The sequence below is a fragment of the Macaca thibetana genome, chromosome 16, assembly GCF_024542745.1.
Source record: "Macaca thibetana thibetana isolate TM-01 chromosome 16, ASM2454274v1, whole genome shotgun sequence".
NCBI lineage: Eukaryota > Metazoa > Chordata > Mammalia > Primates > Cercopithecidae > Macaca > Macaca thibetana.
In genome coordinates, this window is record NC_065593.1 from 63,158,992 (window position 1) to 63,184,401 (window position 25,410).

General features: G+C 55.8%; 1 protein-coding gene across 1 annotated transcript in view; it reads left to right on the forward strand.

The window, feature by feature from the left end:
* Positions 1 to 5,752, forward strand: part of CYGB (cytoglobin) — a 326,406-nt gene extending 320,654 nt beyond the window's left edge. Inside the window, exons 3-5 of the mRNA XM_050764496.1 lie at positions 1,111 to 1,342; positions 1,983 to 2,146; positions 4,487 to 5,752. Coding sequence (XP_050620453.1) covers positions 1,111 to 1,342; positions 1,983 to 2,146; positions 4,487 to 4,520 — 430 coding nt within the window. The 3' untranslated portion in view covers positions 4,521 to 5,752. The remainder of the gene's footprint in view (positions 1 to 1,110; positions 1,343 to 1,982; positions 2,147 to 4,486) is intronic.
* Positions 5,753 to 25,410: the final 19,658 nt, after the last annotated feature.

Consider the following 25,410-nt stretch of genomic DNA (forward strand, 5'->3'; position numbering starts at 1 on the left):
TCAGGAAGCTGAGGCAAGAGAATCACTTGAACCCAGGAGGCAGAGGTTGCAGTGAGCCAAGATTGCACCACTGCACTCCAGCCTGGTCTCTACTAAAAATACAAAAAATTAGCCAGGAGTGGTGACAGATGCCTGTAGTCCCAGCTACTCAGGAAGCTGAGGCAAGAGAATCACTTGAACCCAGGAGGCAGAGGTTGCAGTGAGCCAAGATTGCACCACTGCACTCCAGCCTGGACAACAGAGTGAGACTCCATCTCAAAAAAAAAAAAAAAAAGCCGTCATTTTCCACACTGCAGTGCCCCAGCTAGGGCAGGGGGTCAGAGGGTGTGTGAGAGCCTTGGGATCCCGTCTGACAGGCTGGAAGGAGGGTAGGGAAGGTCACCTGAGTGGTGCCAATGGCCTCGGGGGCAAAGCATTTCGCCTGGGCCAGTCTGCTCCAGGTAAGGCATGTCTGACACAGGAAAAGGGTAGTAGAAAGGAATGTGGCTCACCTGAGGAACATTTTCCCAACGGTAAGTAAAGCCACTGAGCCAGGACAGGGATGATGTGAGTATAGTGGGGAATGTGGACATGAGTTTGAAGAAGTGGGTGGGGGACAGTTCAGAAGTCTGGAATGCCCAGTTAAGGAGTTTCGCTTTGGCAGACAATAGGGAGCCATTGAATGTTTTCGAGCATGAGCATGACTTCATGAAAGCAGTATTTTGGGAGAATCAGAACAGTTTCAGACCAACTGGAGAGGATTTAATTTCAGATCAACTCATGGTTCCAGAACCTGAGCTCTTACCCTCTCAGCTATGACTAGAGCAGGCCCTGAAGAGGGTGTAGAGTTTGGGAAGGAAGCAAGAAGCGAGGAAGACAGAGGCCTGGGAGAGGAAGCCACCAGCCTGAGCAAGCCTGGCAGATAGACACGGCCAGACTTGGTAGGGGTGAGCCAGCTTGGCCAGAGCGAGGAGGGTCTATGCTGAGGTCTACGGATGGTAGTGAAAACAGTGATGGTGCAGGGGTGGGGGAGACTGGGGTCCACTTATTCAGCCCCCACTGTCCTGGCAGCTTCAGGGTGGGCCCGAGGCAGCCTCCAGCTTCAGCGACCACCCCTGTTCCTCTTGCCAGGTTCTTTGTGAACTTCCCCTCGGCCAAGCAGTACTTCAGCCAGTTCAAGCACATGGAGGAACCCCTGGAGATGGAGCGGAGCCCCCAGCTGCGGAAGCACGCCTGCCGAGTCATGGGGGCCCTCAACACTGTCGTGGAGAACCTGCACGACCCTGACAAGGTGTCCTCTGTGCTGGCCCTTGTGGGGAAAGCCCATGCCCTCAAGCACAAGGTGGAGCCAGTGTACTTCAAGGTATGCGCCCTGATCTGCTGCAGAGCCACCACCGCCCACACCTCATGGCCATCTGCAGCTCGAAGGCTCTGGGAGGGCTCCCTGGGGCAGCAGAGGTGATCCCACGAGTGGCTGCGAGAGGGAGGGGCAGTGCCTGGCAGCAGGATGGAGGGGCTCAGTCCAGGGCAACCCTTGTCCTGAGAGCACTGGGTTCCCAAAGCTGGCAGACTGTTGTGTTAAGAATGATCCTCTTGGCCGGGTGCAGTGGCTCAAGCCTGTAATCCCAGCACTTTGGGAGGCCGAGACGGGTGGATCCCGAGGTCAGGAGATCGAGACCATCCTGGCTAACATGGTGAAACCCCGTCTCTACTAAAAAATACAAAAAAAAAAACCTAGCCGGGCGAGGTGGCGGGCGCCTGTAGTCCCAGCTACTCGGGAGGCTGAGGCAGGAGAATGGCGTAAACCCGGGAGGCGGAGCTTGTAGTGAGCCGAGATGGCGCCACTGCACTCCAGCCTGGGCGACAGAGCGAGACTCCGTCTCAAAAAAAAAAAAAAAAAAAGTAGAATGATCCTCTTGGCCATACATGGGGCAGAGGGGCCCGGGGGTTGCGGGACGCAGGGTGCCCAGGCGTTCACTCCCCCTTCCTCCCTTTGCCCCCAGATCCTCTCTGGGGTCATTCTGGAGGTGGTCGCCGAGGAATTTGCCAATGACTTCCCACCTGAGACGCAGAGAGCCTGGGCCAAGCTGCGTGGCCTCATCTACAGCCACGTGACCGCTGCCTACAAGGAAGTGGGCTGGGTGCAGCAGGTCCCCAACGCCACCACGTGAGGAGGCGGGCGAGGGTGGGCTGGGCAGCCTCCCCGCCATGTCCTATCCTGTCCCATCTCTCCTGGGGCCCTGGGGCTGACCACCCGGGCAGGCACACTTGAGGCAGGCCAACTCTGGGGTCTGACATGTAAGAACAGGCATAACAGGAAAAGGCCTTCAAGATGGCTCCCCTGTGACTTCAGGCTGCGCAGAGCCATGGTCCCTGAGCAAAAATCCTCCCAAAGAGCCTTCCCCTTCCCTAGAGCTAGGGAGTGCTCAGAGCACCCAAAGCCACAGCTGCCCAGGCAGAGAGGCGCCAGAGGCTCCCGGTGGGAAGGTCCAATCGTCAGGCTCAGAGGCAGCCCAGGCCAGCCCAGCCACTTCCTCCCTGGGTGCCAATCCTCCCTGGGTGCCAATCACAAGGGGCTGTTTTCTCATCTCATGCCAACCAGTGCTGCTAAATGCCCTCTGCCTCAACAGGGCTAGAGCCAGGAGGATCATGAGGACACATACACACACACATGCCCCAGCCCACCAGGGAGCTACATGGGTGTCACTCACACGCACACAAGTAAGGGGATGTTTACTTCCAGGCTGACCTGGAGGCTGGGCTTCCAGTTCTGGGCCCAGGAGGTGGCTCAAGGAGGGTGGCCGCCCTCTGTGACTCCTGCTGACTCGGAGCGTGAGGGGAGGGCTAGCCCCCAGACGTGGCGGTTGGGAACACTCAGCCTCCCTGGGCCCCCAAGGGGAGGCGGACTCTGGGAGCTGAATGGAGAGGCGGAGGCAAGGCTGGAGTAGGAAGGAGCGAGAGGAGCGGAGGCGGGAATGGGAAGCAGGGGTCAGCCAGCAGCCCGGGACACGCGTGGTAGAGAAACATTCCCAGCAGTTTCCCATGGAAAAGGCGGCGTCTCCCGCCGGGCTCCGCACGGGCCCCCAAGACTGCCGGCCCTCCTGTTCACAGGCACAGCTCCTGGAGGAGGTCCCCTGAGGGCAGCTGGGGACGCCAGGCCTCCTGCCCTTCCTGCTGCTGACCACACTGGCCCCGGGCTGGCTCCTGCTCCCCTCCCCCTTCTCCCGTCAGCACCACCCCAAGAGAGTGGAGTCCTCGGGAACTGCTGGCTGGAGCCAAGCCAACTCCAGATGTGCACAGCTGGGCCCTGGCCTGCCTGAGACCTGGGAGTCAATGGGAAACAAGCAGATGCTGGCCCACCAGAGGAGGGCACTGGCAGAGCGTGGAGAGCTGTGGTTGCCTCCTCACCCCCCACCAGCTGTCACCCAGAGGGTCCAGGGAAAAGACAGGGGAAGAGGAGGGGAGGGGGCTTGCTTGCCCTCCCACCCCTTTCCCCAGGCAGGCTCTGCTGCCAAAGATGAGTTTGTTTACAGCCAGGACACAAGACTTCCTGCTTCCAGAGAAAAGGGCTTTTTTACAAGGGCCAAGAGGGACTGGAAAGAGCTGGCTGGGCGCGAGCCCCAGTGAATCAGAAACACATGGCCCAAGTTCCCCAGCACGCTGCCCATCCTGCCCTCCCCACCCTGCCCTAGGGACTAAGATCTCTCCAAACCCCAAACATTTTGAAACTGCCGAAGTCTCCTCCGCCCACTTCTGCTCCTTGTGGACTGAATGGAGATGGGCTACCGTGGAAACTGACACTCCATGGGGGTTAGCTCCCAGCCGTCAAGTGGTGGGGTTGCCCCACATCCCTTTACATCCTCTAGCCCACCCCTAGTGTCCCTGGCCTGAGCCTGCAGAGCCTCTGGCTGCCAGGGTCCCCATGGGCTCGAGGGTAGGACAGAGTTACAGAGCAGAGTCCTAGAAGGCCCTCGCCCAACTTCTCTTATCAGGGAAGCAGGGGTGGGCCAGGCGTCACCGTTTATTGAGCCGTCTCTGCTCCAGGGTGTGCGCCTTTGCGTGGGTGGGGGCGGGGGGGCACGATGATTGCAGTGGGGGCTGTGTGTACCGAGTATACGAGAATACACATGGGTGGCCCGAGGAGGGACGAGACAGGCCCAACAGAATGCACCACATTTCAGAATTAATGGAAAAAGCTCACATTGGTATGGTGCTATGCAATTTGTGAAACACTTTTTTACCCAGTTTGTCACAAGACAGACATTATTCACATTTTAGAGAAAAAGATCCGGAGCTCCCATGGGCCAGTAGACTTGCCTGAGATCACACAGCAGGTTCGTAGCAGGACGGAGACTAGAACTTGGGTCTCACGGTTGCTTTCAACTGCACTGTGCCGCCTCTCTTGGCAGGAAGTGAGCCTCGCCAGCCCCAGGTCCTCCCCCTTTCCCCCGAGGGTCCTTCCCTTCCTCTAGTAACGTATGTCCTTCCCTTCCTATCTCGTCCACAGCCCACCGGCCACACTGCCCTCTTCGGGGCCGTAGGACCCCTCCCTCCACCCCCCTCCCTGGCAGCACCTTGAGCAGAAGGCCGAGTTCTGAAGACCCCCCTTGATGCTCCATTTCTGGGTGCCAAGGAAGCTGGAGGAATCCCTGACTCAACTTCCCCGAAGGAGGCCTCTGTGGTGGCCACGGTCCCCTGCCTGGAGCTGCCGGGAGGCGGCGCTGGCTGCCTGGATGCTGACCCCAGCGCGGCGGGCAGGGTGGGGGACCCTTCCTCCTCGCAGAGCGGGGCCCACTCTTCTTAGCTTTTCTACTCACTGTTAGAGGGACCTAGCTGAGCGGCTGGCGGGAAGCGGGACAGGTCTAGGAGTCCCTTGGGGAATAAACCAGCCCCGTTTCTATCAGCCCAGCCGGCATGCAGGTCTGCACATCACCATCTAGAGTATCACGCACACATCTACCATATATACAGATATATTCTATATACGAGCTATATATAAATATATATATACACATATATATACACACACGTACATATCTAGAATGTGTATCCACGGGGCCCAGAAGCCTCGGTTCGGCCCCCACCTGTGAGTGGGGCAGGGAGCGGTTCCGGTTGTGCAGAGAACAGAGTGTTCTGGCAAAGAGGAAATCCCGCAGCAGCGCAGAGGACCTGGGCCTGGAGGGGCAGGGCTGGGGCAACCCGGCTTGGCGGCAAAGCCCAGCCCTTCTCAGACCAGCTCCCCACATTCCTGAATTCCACTTCCAGGCAGAAAGGAGTGGGCTCCCCCTACTCCCTCAGAGGAACTGACTCACTGACTGCCCTAGAATGGGCAAGGGCAGAGCGAAGTTCTGGATGGGATGACTGCACTAGGGGAGGGGCCTCCGTCCAGAAACCTCGACCGCCAGCTCCACCTGCCTTGGCCACCAGGGTAGCCCCGGGGAATCCGGGCTGCTGGGCAGCAGGTTGGCGGCACCACATGCCTGGGTCTCACCCTCAGCCCTGAGGGCCGAGGGCTTTCCCCACCCCCTTCTCCTCCTGGCCGGCAGTCGGCCCTGTCTATTTATGTGCGCCACCCGTGCTGGGGGGCCCCCATGTGTGCCCCTTGGTCACATGTATCGTCTCCAAGGATGTTTTGCTGCTGTGGCTACTATGCCTGTGTCCCCTCCTGGCCCATCCTCATCTTCATCTGTGTAACTGCCTGTTCTCCTTTTCTAGTTTCTGATGTTTGTAACCAGACCCAGCTGTGTCATTAAACAGACCTGTTCTTGCTGTACCTGTGCACACTCGTGCAGTCTCTTCCTGCCACCTGCCCTCACCTCTGTCCCCCATCCCTGGTTCTGGGCTCCAGCCTTTTTCTTGAAAGTCCTCCCCTGACCTCCCACACCAAGGGCACCCCATCCCCTGACCTCCCACACCAAGGGCGCCCCATCCCCTGACCTCCCACACCAAGGGCGCCCCATCCCCTGTCCCACACCAAGGGCGCCCCATCCCCTGACCTCCCACACCAAGGGCGCCCCATCCCCTGACCCACACCAAGGGCGCCCCATCCCCTGACCTCCCACACCAAGGGCGCCCCATCCCCTGACCTCCCACACCAAGGGCGCCCCATCCCCTGACCTCCCACACCAAGGGCGCCCCATCCCCTGACCTCCCACACCAAGGGCGCCCCATCCCCTGACCTCCCACACCAAGGGCGCCCCATCCCCTGACCTCCCACACCAAGGGCGCCCCATCCCCTGACCTCCCACACCAAGGGCGCCCCATCCCCTGACCTCCCACACCAAGGGCGCCCCATCCCCTGACCTCCCACACCAAGGGCGCCCCATCCCCTGACCTCCCACACCAAGGGCGCCCCATCCACTGACCTCCCACACCAAGGGCGCCCCATCCCCTGACCTCCCACACCAAGGGCGCCCCATCCCCTGACCTCCCACACCAAGGGCACCCCATCCCCTGACCTCCCACACCAAGGGCGCCCCATCCCCTGACCTCCCACACCAAGGGCGCCCCATCCCCTGACCTCCCACACCAAGGGCGCCCCATCCCCTGACCTCCCACACCAAGGGCGCCCCATCCCCTGACCTCCCACACCAAGGGCGCCCCATCCCCTGACCTCCCACACCAAGGGCGCCCCATCCCCTGACCTCCCACACCAAGGGCGCCCCATCCCCTGACTCCCACACCAAGGGCGCCCCATCCCCTGACCTCCCACACCAAGGGCGCCCCATCCCCTGACCTCCCACACCAAGGGCGCCCCATCCCCTGACCTCCCACACCAAGGGCGCCCCATCCCCTGACCTCCCACACCAAGGGCGCCCCATCCCCTGTCCCACACCAAGGGCGCCCCATCCCCTGACCTCCCACACCAAGGGCGCCCCATCCCCTGACCTCCCACACCAAGGGCGCCCCATCCCCTGACCTCCCACACCAAGGGCGCCCCATCCCCTGACCTCCCACACCAAGGGCGCCCCATCCCCTGACCTCCCACACCAAGGGCGCCCCATCCCCTGACCCAAGGGCGCCCCATCCCCTGACACCAAGGGCGCCCCATCCCCTGACCTCCCACACCAAGGGCGCCCCATCCCCTGACCCCACACCAAGGGCGCCCCCCTCCCCTGGGCGCCCCATCCCCTGACCCACACCAAGGGCGCCCCATCCCCTGACCTCCCACACCAAGGGCGCCCCATCCCCTGTCCCACCCAAGGGCGCCCCATCCCCTGACCTCCCACACCAAGGGCGCCCCATCCCCTGTCCCACACCAAGGGCGCCCCATCCCCTGTCCCACACCAAGGGCGCCCCATCCCCTGTCCCACACCAAGGGCGCCCCATCCCCTGACCCACACCAAGGGCGCCCCATCCCCTGACCTCCCACACCAAGGGCCCCATCCCCTGACCCCCACACCAAGGGCGCCCCATCCCCTGACCTCCCACACCAAGGGCGCCCCATCCCCTGACCTCCCACACCAAGGGTACCCCATCCCCTGACCTCCCACACCAAGGGCGCCCCATCCCCTGACCCACACCAAGGGCGCCCCATCCCCTGACCCACACCAAGGGCGCCCCATCCCCTGACCCACACACCAAGGGCGCCCCATCCCCTGACCCACACCAAGGGCACCCACACCAAGGGCGCCCCATCCCCTGACCTCCCACACCAAGGGCGCCCCATCCCCTGACCTCCCACACCAAGGGCGCCCCATCCCCTGACCTCCCACACCAAGGGCGCCCCATCCCCTGACCTCCCACACCAAGGGCGCCCCATCCCCTGACCTCCCACACCAAGGGCGCCCCATCCCCTGACCTCCCACACCAAGGGCGCCCCATCCCCTGACCTCCCACACCAAGGGCGCCCCATCCCCTGACCTCCCACACCAAGGGCGCCCCATCCCCTGTCCCACACCAAGGGCGCCCCATCCCCTGACCTCCCACACCAAGGGCGCCCCATCCCCAGACCTCCCACACCAAGGGCGCCCCATCCCCTGACCTCCCACACCAAGGGCGCCCCATCCCCTGACCTCCCACACCAAGGGCGCCCCATCCCCTGACCTCCCACACCAAGGGCGCCCCATCCCCTGACCTCCCACACCAAGGGCGCCCCATCCCCTGACCTCCCACACCAAGGGCGCCCCCCTCCCCTGTCCCACACCAAGGGCGCCCCATCCCCTGACCCCCACACCAAGGGCGCCCCATCCCCTGACCTCCCACACCAAGGGCGCCCCATCCCCTGACCTCCCACACCAAGGGCGCCCCATCCCCTGACCTCCCACACCAAGGGCGCCCCATCCCCTGACCTCCCACACCAAGGGCGCCCCATCCCCTGTGTCTCACCTTTGGCTCCCCTGGGCTTCTCTCTAAATTGGGGATTAAGATTGCTGTGGGTTCCTCACCTGGTTCATCAGGAACACAGAGCTGGAAACTGGAACTGGGGTTTTGTGGGGGCTGGGGGAGGTCAGCCTTGTTAAAAGGTCAGGAGACAAGGCCGGGCGCGATGCCTCATGCCTGTAATCCCAGCACTTTGGGAGGCCAAGGCGGGCGGATCACTTGAGGTCGGGAGATCAAGACCCTCCTGGCTGACGTGGTGAAACCCCATCTCTACTAAAAATACAAAAATTAGCCGGGCGTGGTGGCGCGCACCTGTAGTCCCGCTACTCAAGAGGCTGAGGCAGGAGAATCTCTTGAACCCAGGAGGAGGAGGTTGCAGTGAGCCGAGATCGCGCCTCTGCCTCCGTGACAGAGCAAGACTCCGTCTCAACAACAACAACAAGAAGTCAGGAGATTTTTAAGGTTTGGTTCTGGAAATCTCCTCCCAGCAAGAGTACAATAGGGAGGAAGGAATCAGAGGTGAGATATCCACACAAAAGGGCCCTGTTTGTCCCAGTACTTCAGTGATAGAGCCAAGGATTGAACCTTGACCTTCTTTCTTTTAGACGGAGTTTCGCTGTTGTTGCCCAGGCTGGAGTGCAATGGTGCGATCTCGGCTCACCGCAACCTCTGCCTCATGGGTTCAAGCGATTCTCTTACCTCAGCCTCTCAAGTAGCTGGAATTACAGGCATGCACCACCATGCCCGGCTAATTTTTGTATTTTTTTTTTTTTTTTTTTTTTGAGACGGAGTCTGGCTCTGTGATCCAGGCGGGAGTGCAGTGGCCGGATTTCAGCTCACTGCAAGCTCCGCCTCCCGGGTTTACGCCATTCTCCTGCCTCAGCCTCCCGAGTAGCTGGGACTACAGGCGCCCGCCACCTCACCTGGCTAGTTTTTTGTATTTTTTTTAGTAGAGACGGGGTTTCACCATGTTAGCCAGGATGGTCTCGATCTCCTGACCTCGTGATTCGCCCGTCTCGGCCTCCCAAAGTGCTGGGATTACAGGCTTGAGCCACCGCGCCCGGCCAATTTTTGTATTTTTTAGTAGAGACGGGGTTTCAGGATGTTGGCCAGTATGGTCTTGATCTCCTGACTTCAGGTAATTCGCCCACCTCAGCCTCCCAAAGTGCTGGGATTACAGGCGTGAGCCACCGCACCTGGCCTGAACCTTGACCTTCTAGACCTGAACACGGGAGGCTGTGCACAGGCAGAGCTGAGGGCCCAGCCCTGCTGCTCAAATTATATGCGGTAGATCAGCCCTTGGGGGTTTGAGAAAGGAAGCCTGCTTTCATCAGCCTTAAACCCCCAACACCTTCCCTGAACTCTCAGCTCCCAGACCCCTTCCCCAGCCCTCTATCCCTCACCTCATAGACTGCTGGCTCAGGCCTGCCCAGCCCCCACCCAATGATGGAGGCGGCAGCAGCAGCAGCTCCCTGAGAAGGGACCATGAGGTCACCAGCCCCGGGTGGGCTGCAGGAGAAGCAGGAAACAGCCTCTGCCCCTTGGGAGGCCTGCGGGCTGCCTGGGAAGACTCAGCTGACACGCAGGAAGAATCTTGTCTCCCAGACCATGAACTCCTTGAGTGCAGCCTCCGCCTTTGTCTCCTGGGCCTGGCACAGGGGAGGAACTAAGTAGAAATCCAAAGAATCAATAAATAACCACTCTTAGAAAGCAAGACAAGTACCCGGCACGGGCCAAGAGTGAGCTGTGTGAACTAAAACGGTGCAGGGCAGAGAGGACAGTGCAGGTCCAGCCTTCCCAGGGAGGCAATGCCAGAAGACAGCGTGCTGGCTCTGGGCCCAGACTCCATCTCTCACTGCTATGCGACCTTGGGTAAGTCACGCAGCCTTTCTGAGCCACAGTCACCTCTAACTTCATGTTCACTCACTGCAGGAGTGGTGCATGCCTGTAATTCCAGCACTTTGGGAGGCTGAGGCAGACGGATCACTTGAGGTGGATCACTTGAGGTCAGGAGTTCGAGACCAGCCTGGCCAACATGGTGAAACGCTGCCTCTACTGAAACCCTGTCTCTACTAAAAATGCAAAAATTAGCCAGGTGTGATGGCGGGCGCCTGTGATCCCAGCTACTCAGGAGGCTGAGGGAGGAGAATCACTTGAACTCAGGAGGAGGAGGCTATAGTGAGCTGAGATCGCACCATTGCACTCCAGCCTGGGCGACAGAATGAGACTCTGTCTCAAAAAAAAAAAAAAAGAAAGAAAGAAAGAAAGAGAAAAGAGAAGAGGCTGGGCACGGTGGCTCACGCCTGTAATCCCAGCACGTTGGGAGGCTGAGGCAGGCGGATCACGAGGTCAGGAGTTCGAGACCAGCCTGGCCAACATGGTGACACCCCATCTCTACTAAAAATACAAAAATTAGCCAGGCGTGGTGGCAGGCAAGGCAAGACTCCATCTCAAAAAAAAAAAAAAAAAAAAAAAAAAAGAAAGAAAAGAAAAGAAATAGAAGGAACCCAGGGGAGCTTCCAAGTCCTGGGCCCAGGGCCCCTGGTGGGCCCAGGAAAGCCAGAGCTGGAACCAGAGTCAATGGGGGCCATAGAGCCATGGGTCGTAGGGACTATCGGAGGAAAAGGGGCATCTGAGGTCGGGGGTAGGGGAGACCATCTGGGAAGAAAGCCCGCCCTCCTCATTTCACATCACTTGGCTTGAGAATGGTGAAGGGGCTTCTGAACTCATCAAAACTGGAATCCTTCGGGAATGTGGCCCTTCTGGAAGGTTCTCCCTGCTCTCCACTCCCAACAGAGAGGACACCGGCAATTAGTGAATCAGCCAGACCCGGGCTGGTGATGCTACTTGGACCTGGGGCAAACAAGATACCCAAGAGGCCTTGCTGGGGGAAGGCGTGGTATTCTCTAGGGGCTATGCCTGGGTGCAGGGGACTAGTGGGTAAGGAGCAACATCTGGTCTTTGGTTTTGCTCTCTACACCCAGAGTTAGCTATCTCTCCCAGGAGCTGAGCAAGTGGGTCAGCTCCCCGGGCGAGCTGGGGCTGTGAGCGACGTGGGCGTCAGGAACTGGGGTGCACCGCGGCTTCTTCCCTGGCAAAACGGTTTCTGGCGGCGCAGGCCCACAGCGTCCCCTGCTGGCCGCGGAGGGCTCCTCACCCGGGAGCCGCCGCCTGAGCTGCGGACCCCGTTACCTTCCTGGGGTGACCACTTCCTCCCTCGTTTTCGGAAGCTGCAGCCAGGCTGCAGCCTGAGACCAAGGAAGCTGGAGGAATCCTTTCCCAGTTTATCTGCAGGAGAAGGAAGTGGAGGATTCTCTGTGCAGCCTCAGGACGCTCAGGAAAATGTCACCTCCATAGTTGGAACCAAGTGGAAAAAGTTAATAAATGGTCAATTTTTTTTTAAAGAACGCCTGTAATCCCAGCACTTTGGAAGGCCGAGGTGGGAGAATTGCCTGAGCGCAGGAGGTCAAGGCTACAGTGAGGTGTGATCGTGCTGTAGTACTCTAGCCTGGGCAATAGAACAAGACCCCATCTCAAAACATAAAGTAAAATGATTTTTTCTGGGCCGGGCGCAGTGGCTCACCCTTGCAATCCCAGCACTTTGGGAGGCTGAGGCAGGCAAATCATGAGGTCAGGAGATCAAGACCATCCTGGCTAACACCGTGAAGCCCTATCTCTACTAAAACTACAAAAATTAGTCAGGCGTGGTGGCACAAGCCTGTAGTCCCAGCTACTCAGGAGGTTGAGGCAGGAGAATCGCTTGAACCCAGGAGGTGGAGGTTGCAGTGAGCTGAGATCATGACACTGCACTCCAGCCTGGGCGACAGAGGGAGACTCTGTCTCAAAAAAAAAAAGTAAAATCAATTTTTTTTCATCATTGATATTTTTGTGTTAACATTGATTTTTTTAAAATATTGTATTCCAATATTATTTCTCTTGATTACTAGGCCCCTTAAATTTTGGGCCCCAGGCCAGTGCCTCACTCGCCACACCCTATTCCAGGTTCTGTCTCATTGTAGTGTCTTATTGTAGTGCGTTCAAGGGACCCCAGCTGAAGAGCACTCATTTTTAAATCTTATTTATTTAATTTAGGACACTGTCTGGCTCTGTTGTCCAGGCTGGAGTGCAGTGTTGCGATCACAGCTCACTGTAACCTCAAACTCCTGGACTCAAGTGATCCTCCCTCCTCAGCCTCCCAAAGTGCTGATATTATAGACATGAGCCACCATGCCCAGCACACACTCTTCTTGACCTCCAGAAAGTCGCCCCCACTCACCCACTGGGCAGCAGGTTTCATAGTTGCTCATTGGATGGCTTTGCTAAAAGAATTGATTTTAGCAGGGTATGAGTTTGGACTCAGCCCTTAGGGCTGAAGACACTGGGGCAGGAGCTTTTGGTGGCAAGGAGCAAAGGCCTATTTGGGCTCCCAAAGTGAGGGTGGGAAGGCTGGGCACGGCGGCTCACGCCTGTAATTCCAGCACTTTGGGAAGCCGAGGTGGGAGGATCACCTGAGGTCAGGAGTTTGATACCAGCCTGCCCAATATGATGAAACCGTATGTACTAAAAATACAAAAGTGTTAGCCAGGCGTGGTCGTGGGCGCCTGTAATCCCAGCTACTCAGGAGGCTGAGGCAGGAGAATCGCTTGAGCCCAGGAGACAGAGGTTGCAGTGAGCCAAGATAGCGCCAGTGCACTCCAACCTGGGTGACAGAGTGAGACTGTCTCAAAAAACAAAAAACAAAACAAAACAAAACAAACAAACTGAGGATGGGGAGTGCACAGTAAAGACATGCTTGGAAATAAGGGAGTCCAGTCTCTGGGGATCAGGGAAAGCTACATGACCCAGCCTTGCTGGAGGGAGAGACCGGTGCAGCTGCCCAGGAGCCTGGGAACTGAACAGCGGACTAGGGGAAGGCAACTCCCAGCCCAACCATCTCCTGACCGTCTGATAAATATCAGGACTCCCACTGTCTCTTGCGCACCCCTACTGCAGCCTTAAGTCCCTGGGACCCCACTCATGTTGAGCGGGCTTCTCCACTTTCCCTTCCTTCCATCACGGAGTGACCAGCTCTCAATCTGTGAAAAAACGCTGTAGAAACACTGTTGGAACCAGCCTTTCTCAGCGGCTGGGGTGGACAAAGCTCTCATTGGAGGCCACCCTGCAAGCCTGCCTGGGGCCCACCTGAGGTCTGATCAGCCCCGGCCGTCCAGAAACTGCCCCCACTACTGCACCAGTACCAAGGTCCCATCTCACTATTTCCTGGGGAAGAACAGAGCCATCATCCTCAGGGTCTCACTCTGTTGCCCAGGCTGGAGTGCAGTGGCGAAATCTCGGCTCACTGTAACCTCCACTTCCTGGGCTCAAGCAATCCTCCCACTTCAGTCTCCCAAGTAGCTGGGACTATAGGCACGCGCCACCATGCCTGGCTAATTTTTGTATTTTTTGTAGAGATGGGTTTTTGCCGTGTTGCCCAGGCTGGTCTTGAACTACTGGGCTCAAGCAATCCACCCTTCTCAGCCTCCCAAAGTGCTGGGATTACAGGTGTGAACCGCGGCGCCGACAGTTTTAACTTATTCATCATAGGACCCTCTGCCCCCACCCCACAGCAACCAGCTGCAGTCCTACTGGCCCGTCCACCCGACTTTGTTCATTCCTTCTACTGCCCTGGTTGCTTCAGGCCTAAGCCCAGGGTGGCCTCTGTGCCTTCCCCAGTCCATCCTGCACAGGCCGCCAGCTCTGTGGCCACTACTGCTCCTGTTCCAGGATCTCCACTGGCTCCAGGTCACCTCCCGAAGATAGTCTGAGCGCCTCAGCCATCGAGGGCCCCAAGACCTGGCACCAACACACTTCCCTGGTCTTACCTGGCTTGTTCTCCATCACAGATTTGACTTTCTCTAGCTCCCGGTCTCTGCTCACTCGCCCCCAGGGTCTCCACCGCTGACACGGTCTTCCTTCCTCATGGAGCCTTGAGCCGCTCTGCGCCCTCTTTCTCAGAACCTTCCTTGAAGCCCCTTCTGGACAAGCGCCCTCCTCTGTGGTGTCCACGCCCATGTACGCAACCTCCCTCTTCTCTCATGGAGAGGTTTGAGAGGAGAAACAGGACCTCATTTAGTCTCTATTTTTTTTTTTTTGGGAGACAGAGTCTCACTCTGTTGTCCAGCCTGCAGTGCATTGGTGCGATCTCGGCTCACTGCAACCTCTGCCCACTGGGTTCAAGTGATTCTTCCACCTCAGCCTCTCACATAGCTGGAATTACAGGCGTGTGCCACTGCACCTAGCTAGTTTTTGTAGTTTTAGTAGAAACGGGGTTTTACCATGTTGGCCAGGCTGGTCTCAAACTCCTGACCTCATAGGTCAGGATCCTCCCGCTTCGCCCTCCCAAAGTGCTGGGACTACAGGCATGAGCCACCTCACCCAGCCAGTCTCTTTAAATAATAGTGATGGGGTCTCACTATGCTGCCCAAGCCGACCTGGATCTCCTGGGCTTAAATGATCCTCCCACCTCTGCCTCTCAAGTAGCTGGGAATACAGCCAGGAGCCACCACGCCCGGTTTAATGTGATTTACTGATGGATGGGATGTGAGGGGTGAAAGAGAGAACAGTTGAGGAGGACTCCACGGCTGCTGGCCTGTTTAACTTGGCAAACAGAGTCGCCACTTTCGAGGGGAAATAGCCAGGGGAGAGGAGGCTTTGGCAGAGGTTCCGCTTTGTCCACACAAAGCATGAGGGGTCCAGGAAGCAACTGGAGGCTTCATCCTGAATCAGGACGGAGATGTCAGGGCTGGGATTTAAATTTGGGATTGGATGAGCTCACTGAGAAAAGAGTGTGGGAAGAGAAGAGGGGCGATGACAGAGTCCTGGAGCCATCAACTTTGAGGCCGGAATAAAGGGATCAGGGAGAGGGAGGATCAGGAGAGGGAGGATTAGGAAGGGGGAGGATCAAGGAGATGGGGGGATAGGAAGGATCAGGCAGAGGGGGCACCAGTGAGGGGCGAATGAGGGAGAAGGGGGACTAGGGAGAGGGCAAGGAGAAGGAGGACCAGGGAGAGAGGGAAGCAGGGTGAGGAGATGCCAGGTGGAGGAAGGATGTGGGGCGGAAGCCGGGGGATAGGGGATCAGAAGGAGGAGGTCAGTGGGAGGGAAGCCAGGGGGATAGGGGATCAGAAGGAGGAGGTCAGTGGGAGGGAAGCCAGGGGGATAGGGGATCAGAAGGAGGAGGTCAGTGGGAGGGAGGATGGGGGAGGGGGCATCATGGAGAGTAGGGGCCAGGGAGCAGGAGGAAAACCAGGAGGCTGCAAGGAGAGCATTTTGGGGCAGTGGGCAGCTGTGTGGGCGCTCTACTTAGGTCCAGAGCGGTGACGACAGATGGCAGGGTGGTGCCTGGGACTGTGACCTGGCTGGTTCAGAGACTGGAGGGGAGAGGTCTGGGTGGGAAGTATGGGTAAAGGATGATGGTCAGGGAGAGATAGGAGGCTGAGATGCAGGAGGACTTGGGGTCAGGAGAGGGAGATGCCAGCCCCTCTGTGTGGCCTGACCCCTGACGGAGAGAGAGAGAGAGAGAGAGAGGAGAGAGATGGCAATGCAGGGGATCAGGAGGAGGGGCTGGAGGGAAGTCCTCAAGAAAGAAAAGGAGGGGATACTGGCCTGGTGTGATGGCTCACACCTGTTAATTCCAGCACTTTGGGAGGCCAAGATGGGAAGGTCGAGAGGTCAGGAGTTCGAGATCAGCCTGGCCAATATGGTGAAACCTCATCTCTACTAAAAATACCAAAATTAGCTGGGTGTGGTGGCGCACGTCTGTGATCCCAGCTAGTCAGGAGGCTGAGGCAGGAGAATCACTTGAACCGGAGAGGCGGAGCTTGCAGTGAGCTGAGATGGCACCACTGTACTCCAGCCTCTGTGACAGAGCAAGACTCCATCTAAAAAAAAAAAAAAAGGGGGATGTCTTCATCCATCTGAGCTTCCCTAACAATGTTCCATAAACCAGGTGCCTGGACTGCTTATAAACAATAGAAATGTATTTCACACAGTTCTGGAGGCTGGGAGGTCCAAGACCAAGGAGGTTTCTAGTCGGTGTCTGGTGAGGACCCACTTGCTTATCCACAGAGGGCACCTTCTTGCTGTCCTCACCTGGTGGAAGGGCAAGGGTCTCTCTGAGAGGGCCTCTTTTATAAGGGCACTAATCCCATTCGTGAGGACACGCTAATGACCTAACTCCCTTCCAGAGATTTCGCCTCCTAACACCATCACCTGGGGGTTAATTACAACGTGTGAATTTTGGGGGGACACGGACTTCAGACTCTAGCAGGGGGATGGCCTTAAAGGGCCTGCCTGGGAAGGGGGAGGTGGGCTCTGCCACAGCTGGAAGACATGCAACAAGGCACGAGGGATGATGGTGGCCACCCCAGCTGGTGCTTCTCAATGCTGTGAGACAGCTCCTGACCTGAGGGGCCTGGGCTGTGGGTACCTGGGGAGGTCTGAGGAGAGAAGGGCGCACTGGCGGTCCAAGAGCAGGCAGGACTGGGTTTGCTGTGGAAGGTGGTGGACTGGCCAGGGAATGGCATGTGGTTACTGAGCCGTGCACCATGAACTGGAAGCAAGAGCAGCCCCTGCCAGGTGACTTTTTCCTTCAGAGAACAGAAAGTTCCTGCAAGGCCAGGATGTCCTGAATTACTGGGCCTCATAAGGTGGGTGAGGGCATAGGTCACATGGGTGGGATGACACGCTTACCACCCAGAGCGCCATCCAGCTACTATGAGCGCATCAGTCTCCTTGTCCAACCTCAGCGGCCGTTCCTCTGAGGAAAACAGGCCCAGCCCCAAACAGGGACCTGAAGGACCCATGCCCATCCCTGACTCCCCTGAGCCTTTTCTGTAGCAGGGGTAGGAGGGGTAGGGCTGGGGGGCAGAGATAAGTGAGTCTTTGACTTTGCCTAAATCCAAAAACAGAAAGTACAATACTGTTCATTGTCCAAAGCAATAACAATAATTTTCTTTTTTTTTTTTTTTTTTTTGAGACGGAGTCTGGCTCTGTTGCCCAGGCTGGAGTGCAGTGGCCGGATCTCAGCTCACTGCAAGCCCCGTCTCCCGGGTTCACGCCATTCTCCTGCCTCAGCCTCCCAAGTAGCTGGGAGTACAGGCGCCCGCCACCTCGCCCGGCTAATTTTTTTTTGTATTTTAGTAGAGACGGGGTTTCACCATGTTAGCCAGGATGGTCTCGATCTCCTGACCTTGTGATCCGCCCGTCTCGGCCTCCCAAAGTGCTGGGATTACAGGCGTGAGCCACCACGCCCGGCCTGCAATAACAATAATTTTCTGTTTAAAAATTTTTCTTTTAGAAAAATTAGCTGGGCATGGTAGCGTGCACTGGTAGTCTCAGCTACTTGGGAGGCTGAGGTGGGAAGATCTCCTGAGCCCAAGAGGTGGAGGCTACAGTGAGTCATGATCATGCCACTTAAAATGCAAGACCCCATCTTAAAAAAAAAAAAAAAAAAAAGTAAACATTGCTCTCCAGCCTGAGCAATACAGAGAGACCCCATCTTAATAAAATAAAAAATAAAAAATAAAAAAATTGTTTTCCAAGACAGAGTCTCACTCTGTAGCCTAGGCTGGAGTGTAGTGGCACAATTTAGGCTCACTGCAACCTCCACCTCCTGGGTTCAAGCAATTCTCCTGCCTCAGCCTCCCGAGTAGCTGTGATTACAGGAACCAGCCACCATGCCCAACTAATTTTTGTATTTTTAGTAGAGATGGGGTTTTACCATGTTGGCCAGGCTGGTCTCGAACTCCTGACCTCGTGATCTGCCTGACTTAGCCTCACGAAGTGTTGGGATTACAGGCGTGAGCCACCGTACCTGGCCAAAAAATTATTTAACACAGTTTTTTGTTTTTCTTTTTGTTTTAGAGACAGGGTCTCACTCTGTCACCCAGGCTGGAGTACGGTGGTGCAATCACAGCTCACTGCAGCCTCGACCTCCAGGGCTCAGCCTCCTGAGTAGCTGAGCCTCCTGAGTAGCTGAGACTACAGGCGTATGTACACCACAGTGCCTGGCCTTATACAAAGTTTTTGAAGTAGCATTCCTGGGAATTCTATATGATTACAAAGGCAATATGTATAAGATGACAGCAAGAGTGAAAAAAAAAAAAAACAGGCTGGGCGCGGTCACTAATGCCTGTAATCCCAGCACTTTGGGAGGCCGAGATGGGCAGATTACCTGAGGTCGGGGGTTCAAGACCAGCCTGGCCAATATGGTGAAACCCTGTCTCTACTAAAAATACAAAAATTAGCTGGGCATGGTGTCAAGTGGCTATAGTCCCAGCTACTTGGGAGGCTGAGGCAGGAGAATCGCTTGAACCCGGGAGGCAGAGGTTGAAGTAAGCCAAGATCGCACCACTGCACTCCAGTCTGGGTAACAGAGCAAGACTCCGTCTCAAACAACAACAACAAAACAAAGGCAGCCGGGTGCGGTGGCTCAGGCCTGTAATCCCAGCACTTCAGGAGTGCGAAGTAGGCAGATCACAAGGTCAGGAGTTCGAGACCAGCCTGGTCTCGAACATAGTGAAACCCCATCTCTACTAAAAATACAAAAATTAGCTGGGTGTGGTGGCAGGTGCCTGTAATTCCAGCTACTCAAGAGGCTGAGGCAGGAGAATTGCTTAAAAACCCGGGGGTGAAGGTTGCAGTGAGCCAAGATCACACCACTGTACTCCAGCCTGGGCAACAGAGCAAGACTCTGTCTCAGAAAAAAAAAAAAAAAAAAATTGCAGGAAATTTGAGGGGGAAAGAAAAGCACAAAGGGAGGTATCCAGGAAGCGGTTGGAGACTGGTCTGAAGCAGGACAGAAGTCAGGGCTGTGACAATAAAAGTCCCCTATGATCCCTCCACCTGAGAGTCCCTGTCAGTGTTTTCCTGTAAATACTGGCAGTGGTTTTCCTGTGCACGCGCACATTTTACGTGGCACACACACTACATTTTATGTTACTCCAGGATCTTAGCACGCATATTGGTTTTAGTGAAGAAGCCTCCAGCAGTTTCGCAAGTGAGTGGGTTTCGGTTCAGGTCACACGGGGATGATAGTAGCAGTTGACTCAGTGGCAGCGCATGTGGGTCTGACAAGTTCCCAAGGCTTTCTGGCTGGTCCCCAGTTTAGTGTGAAATGAGCCAGGAAAGAAAGCTATCATCTCTCCCGGCGACTGCAAAGCCTCCTCCCAGTTGTCGGCCTCCGCTCTGCCCTCCCACGTTGTGGTCTCCACGCAGGGCCCAGGAAATGCTTTCATCATATGAATCAGATCGCGTGGACTCCTCCCTGTCCCATCAAAACCCTGCCCTAGCTTACTGAAGTCACAGCCAAACAGAAAACAGAGTCCCGGCCTGGCTCACTAGCCCGCCTGAGTTGGCCCGGGCCATCTTTCCAGGCTGATTTCTCCTCCTGGTTCCCCTTCTCGCCTTTTTTTTTTTTTTTTTGTGAGACAGAGTCTCACTCTGTAGCCCAGGCTGGAGTGCAGTGACATGATCTCAGCTCACTGCAACCTCTGCCTCCCAGGTTCAAGTGATTCTCCTGCCTCAGCCTTCTGAGTAGCTGGGACTACAGGGCGAGCTACCACACCCGGCTAATTTTTGTATTTATAGTAGAAATGGGGTTTCACCATGTTGGTCAGGCTAGTCTTGAACTCCTAACCTCTGGTGATCCACCCACTTCAGCCTCCCAAAGTGCTGGGATTACAGGTGTGAGCCACTGTGCCCGGCCTAATGCAGTCTCTCTCTCTCTCTTTTTTTTTTTTTTTTTTTTTGAGACAGAGTCTTGCTCTGTCACCCAGGCTGGAGTGCAGTGGTGTGATCTCGGCTCATTGCAACCTCTACCTCCCAGGCTCAAGCAATTCTCCTGCCTCAGCTGCCCGAGTAGCTGGGATTACAGGCACCTGCCACCACGCCCAGCTAATTTTTGTATTTTTAGTAGAGACAGGGTTTCACTGTGTTGGCCAGGCTGGTCTCGAACTCCTGACCTCAAGTGATCCACCTGCCTTTGCCTCCCAAAGTACTGGGATTACAGGTGTGAGCCACCACGTCTGGCGACAGTAACTCTTAAAATCAAAATTAGCCGGGTACAGTGGCTCACACGCATAGCCCCAGCTACTTGGGAGGCTGAGGTGGGAGAATCACTTGAGCCTAGGAATTTGAGACCAGCCTGGGCAACATAGCAAGACTCTCTCTCAAAAAACAAAACAAACAACAACAAAAATACGCTCCCCCCACCAAAATCCATGATGAAAAAAATGCCAAAATTTTAAATACAGTGAGGATCCCTTTTCCCCGTCCCTCTATCCTCACTGTCTGGCCCTCCTGCCCACAGCCCACACTTGGGAAATATGGCTGAATGAATTAGAAGAGCAGGGGAAGAAACTGAACATAAGTCAGGCGGAGGCAAAGAGCAAGAAGCAAGTGGGGTGGCTCATGGGGACTGCTCAATGAGACCTCCCACCCGGGGATCAGGCTGGGGTCCTGAGGAGCCCCCTTCCCCTGCCTGGCTAGCAGGTCCTGAAAGAAGTGAAGGAAGAGACCGGCTGGGGGCCCCATGATGGGGCAGGGACCTGGGGGTTCTGCCTCCAGGAGAGCCGGGAGCGCAGGCCAGAAAAGCCTGTTACAACTATAATCCCAGCCTTTGGGAGGCTGAGGCAGGTGGATCACCTGAGGTCAGGTGTTTGAGACCAGCCTGGCCAACATGGCAAAACCCTGTCTCTAATAAAAATACAAATATTAGCTGTGCATGGTGATGGGTGCCTATAATCTCAGCTATTTAGGAGGCTGAGGCAGGAGAATTGCTTGAACCCAAGAGGCAGAGGTTGCAGTGAGCCAAGATTATGCCACTGCACTCCAGCCTGGGCGGTGAGCAGACTCCATTTCAAAAAAAAAAAAAAAAACCGGCAGAAATTGATTATCTCAGGGTGCTGGAGGCCACAGGTCTGAAGTCAAGGTGGGGGCCAGGGCCACGCTCCCTCCGAAGCCTCTGGGAAGGATCCTTCCTCACCTCTGCCAGCCTTTGGTGGCCCCAGGAGCTCTTGGCCCGGGCCAGCGTCACTCCAGCCTCTGTCTCCGCAGTCATGTGGCCTTCCCTGTGCGTTGCTCTTGTCTCAAGTCTCTCTCTGTGTTTGTCTTCTAGGACACATGTCACTGGATTTAGGGCTCACCCTCAATCTGGGATGGTATCATCTTGAGACCCTCAGCTTAGTCACATCTGTAATTACCTTTTTCCAAAAAGGTCACATGCACAGGTTCCTGGGACTCATATCTCTGGGGGCCACCATTTAGCCCACTACCCTTGTGGACTGGGAGGAAGGAGCCAGGGAAGAGGCAGGGATCTGCCACCCAGAGTTCCTTCCCCCTCCTCCTCTTGAGCCCTTTGGGAGCTGGGCCCTTCTGATCTGGGTGCCAGAGCAGACAGGTAGGGCCTGCCCGAGGAAGCATCCATCCCCAAAGACGAAGAACATAGTAAGCAAACATGTGAACAGTGGATTGAGTTCAGATGAGCAAGGACAGAGTCCCCGAGGTAGGGAGGGGCTGTTCCGGATGGGCCTCATCTGTTCTCCTCCATCACCCTCTGAGATGCACCTCATGACCTCATCTTACAGCCAAACGGCTGGGCTCATCAACAAGCCGCCCATGGCCATGGAGCAAGGCAGGAGCCACAGGCTGACCCCAAAGTCCCAGCCTCTCCCATAGTCCCCACCATTACAGAGAAGCAGAAAGGCGACAGCAGGGCAGGAAGCCATTGCTCTGGCCCAGGCTCCCCGTGGCCTCCCTGGTGGTCTCCAAGGTCACCCCCTACAGCCCAGGCTCCATCCAGCAAAGCTTTCTTCAGGAAAATCGACCTCCTCAGCCCCTGCTCAAACCTTCCAAAGGCCCCACACCAGCAGCAGCTGATGGTGAAGGATGATGAGGGTGGTGAGAGCAGCTGGGATCTGAGGCTGGAAGAGCACAGGGGTGTGATCGAGGGGGATCAGTGACAAGAGACTTCTGTTCCCAGCTTCTTACCCGGGAGTGACATCTGGGCCAAGGGAGAAAGGGAGGGCCCAGACGTCAGTGGCAGCTTGGGAGGTGAGATGGGACCCAGCCTCTGCCTCCCCTACCCTCTGAGGGCCTTGGGAGAGAAGAGCTCCTTGGAAGAGCCTCTTCTATTTCTCCTTGGTGACGGTGGAGCCAGCAAAGCAGTGTCTAAGGCTGCTTGGTTTTAGACTGGTCCCGAGAGACCCAGACGGGCTCCAATCTCCCTGGACTTGCTGTGCAACCGGGAGCCAGCCTCTCACCATCTCTGTGAAAGCTTGGTTACCTGCTGGCTTTGGGTTACCTGCTGTTCCTTCTGCTGAACCCAGTGCCCCCACGCACGACTCCCCGGGAGTTAGGATGAAGGATCCTAGGGAGCAGAAAGCCCAGGGGGCCAGCACCCCCCACCCAGGCTGTTGCCCAGGCTGGTCTCCAACTCCTGGGTTCAAGTAATCCTCCTGCCTCAGCTTTCCAAGTAGCTGGGATGACAATGTCATTTATTTTAAAATACAAATTTAAATTATTAGCATGAATTTTACTGTTCATCTTTATATTGCGCAATGCCAGTTTTTACACACAAATAGAAGAACATTGAATTCTTTTTTTTTTTTTTTTTTGAGACGGAGTCTCGCTCTGTCGCCCAGACTGGAGTGCAGTGGCGCGATCTCGGCTCACTGCAAGCTCCGCCTCCCGGGTTCACGCCATTCTCCTGCCTCAGCCTCCCGAGTAGCTGGGACTACAGGCGCCCGCCACCACGCCCGGCTAATTTCTTAAGAACATTGAATTCTTAATGCAGAATCAGCAGAATTACACAATTGGTATTTCATAGCTCGTACATGCGTCTGTTGTTCTTACCACAGCAGTGGAAACGCTGCACAAAACTAACTCACCTGTTTTTATTTCACTTTTGTTTTTGTTTTTGAGACGGAGTCTCACTCTATTGCCCAGGCTGGAGTACAGTGGCACAATCTCAGCTCACTGCAACCTCCACCTCCTGGGTTCAAGCGATTCTCCTGCCTCAGCCTCCAGAGTAGCTGGGACTACAGGCATACACCACCACACCCAGCTAGTTTTTGTATTTTTAGTGGAGACAGGGTGTTGCCATGTTGGCCAGGCTGGTCTCAAACTCCTGACCTCAGGCGATCTGCCCACCTTGGCCTCCCAAAGTGCTGGGATTACAGGCGTGAGCCACCGAGCCCCGCCTTTATTTCACTTCTTGATTCTTCCAACACTCCAGGGAAGCCAGTAGCTTCCTTAACTCCCTTACCTTGTATGCACGTTGAATCTTGCTAGACTCCCACCCAACCTAGGTCCGCCAGACCACTGTGCCATGGGCATGGAGAATGCTGTATGAAAGTCCAGTGGATGTCGGCTGTGGATAGGGTGCATGCCCCACTGTCCAGCTGGACTTCACTATAAGACACAAGTTCAATGAAAAAATGATTACGAATTCCAATATGGCGATAGCAGAGCATTAAACCAAGCACAGAGGCTTCTGAGCCCGGAGTCCTGTGCTACTGCCCAGCTGACACTCCCATATAGCGTCCCTGTCTCTGGACAGCTGCCAGTAGGGAAAGAAAACCTCAATCCAACAGGCCAGAGAGACACTGAATCCTGTCACCGCGTGAGTGTCCCCCAGTCAAGTCTCCAGATGACTGTAGACTCAGCCGACACCTCGTTGACAGACAGCCTATGAGAGACCCTGAGCCCAAGGACCCAGCTAAGCCACGCCCAGTTTCCTGGACCCACAGGAACTCTGTGATAATAAACATGTGCTGTTTCAAGCAGCTAAGTTTTGGGACACATTGTTTGGCAGCCAGAAATACCTAATACCTCTGGCATTCTTCTGTAAAGCAAGCATTCCTTCCTCAACCCGGACTATTCTGCTGCTTCGAAATACAGTTTCTACTGGAAAGGCAGGATAGATGCTAAATTTTTTTGCCTCTCTGGGCCCGATAATTTTTTTTTTTTTTTTTAAGAGGTAGGATCTTGCTCTCTGGCTTGGGCTAGAATGCAGTGGCACAATCATGGCTCGTTGCAGCCTCAAACTCCTGGGCTCAAGTGATCCTCCTGTCTCAGCCTCCTGGGTAGCTAGGACAATGGATGCACGTCACCATCTTCGACTAATTTCTCTTTCTTTCTTTTTTCTTTCTTTCTTTCTTTCTTTCTTTCTTTCTTTCTTTCTTTCTTTCTTTCTCTCTTTCTCTCTCTCTTTCTTTCTCTCTCTCTCTTTCTTCCTTTCTCTCTCTCTCTTTCTTCCTTTCTCTCTCTCTCTTTCTTTCTTTCTTTCTTTCTCTCTTTCTCTCTTTCTTTCTTTCAGAAACTGAGTCTTGCTATGCTGCCCGGGATGGTCTCAAACTCCTGAGCACAAGTGCTCCTCTCACCTCAGCTTCCCTAAGTGCTGGGATTACCTGCCACTGTGTCTGGCCAAGACTTTGGTTGAATAAATGCTTCGGTGGGGTCCCAAGAGTTTTTCTGGATTTCTCCAGTTTGAGTGTCTCAGGAACAAACGAATTTTATTTTTATTTTATTTTACTATTTTTTATTATTATTTTTTTGAGATGGAGTCTCGCTCTGTCACCCAGGCTGGAGTGCAGTGGGGCAATCTTGGCTCACTGCAAGCTCCGCCTCCCAGGTTCATGCCGTTCTCCTGCCTCAGCATCCTGAGTAGCTGGGACTCCAGGTGCCCACCACCTCGCCCAGCTAATTTTTTTGCATTTTTAGTAGAGACAGGATTTCACCGTGTTAGCCAGGATGGTCTTAATCTCCTGACCTTGTGATTCGCCTGCCTCGGAATCCCAAAGTGCTGGGATTACAGGCGTGAGCCACCACGCCTGGCCAGTCATTTTTCTTTTTGATGTTCAAATTGTTACAACTTGGTCAGTGGGAGTCCCTTTCAGCTAGCTCCTGTGTCTTTTTGACATGGCCCCATTAATCTTTTAAAGCTTCCTTCTTTCTACTGCAAACAGTATATGCCAGGCTCCCCATGCACTTGCCTGGCCCTGGCCCTGGCCCTGACCCTGGAGCCAGCCACTTCCTCAGGGAGCCACTTCCCCAGGGTTCCTTGAGTGG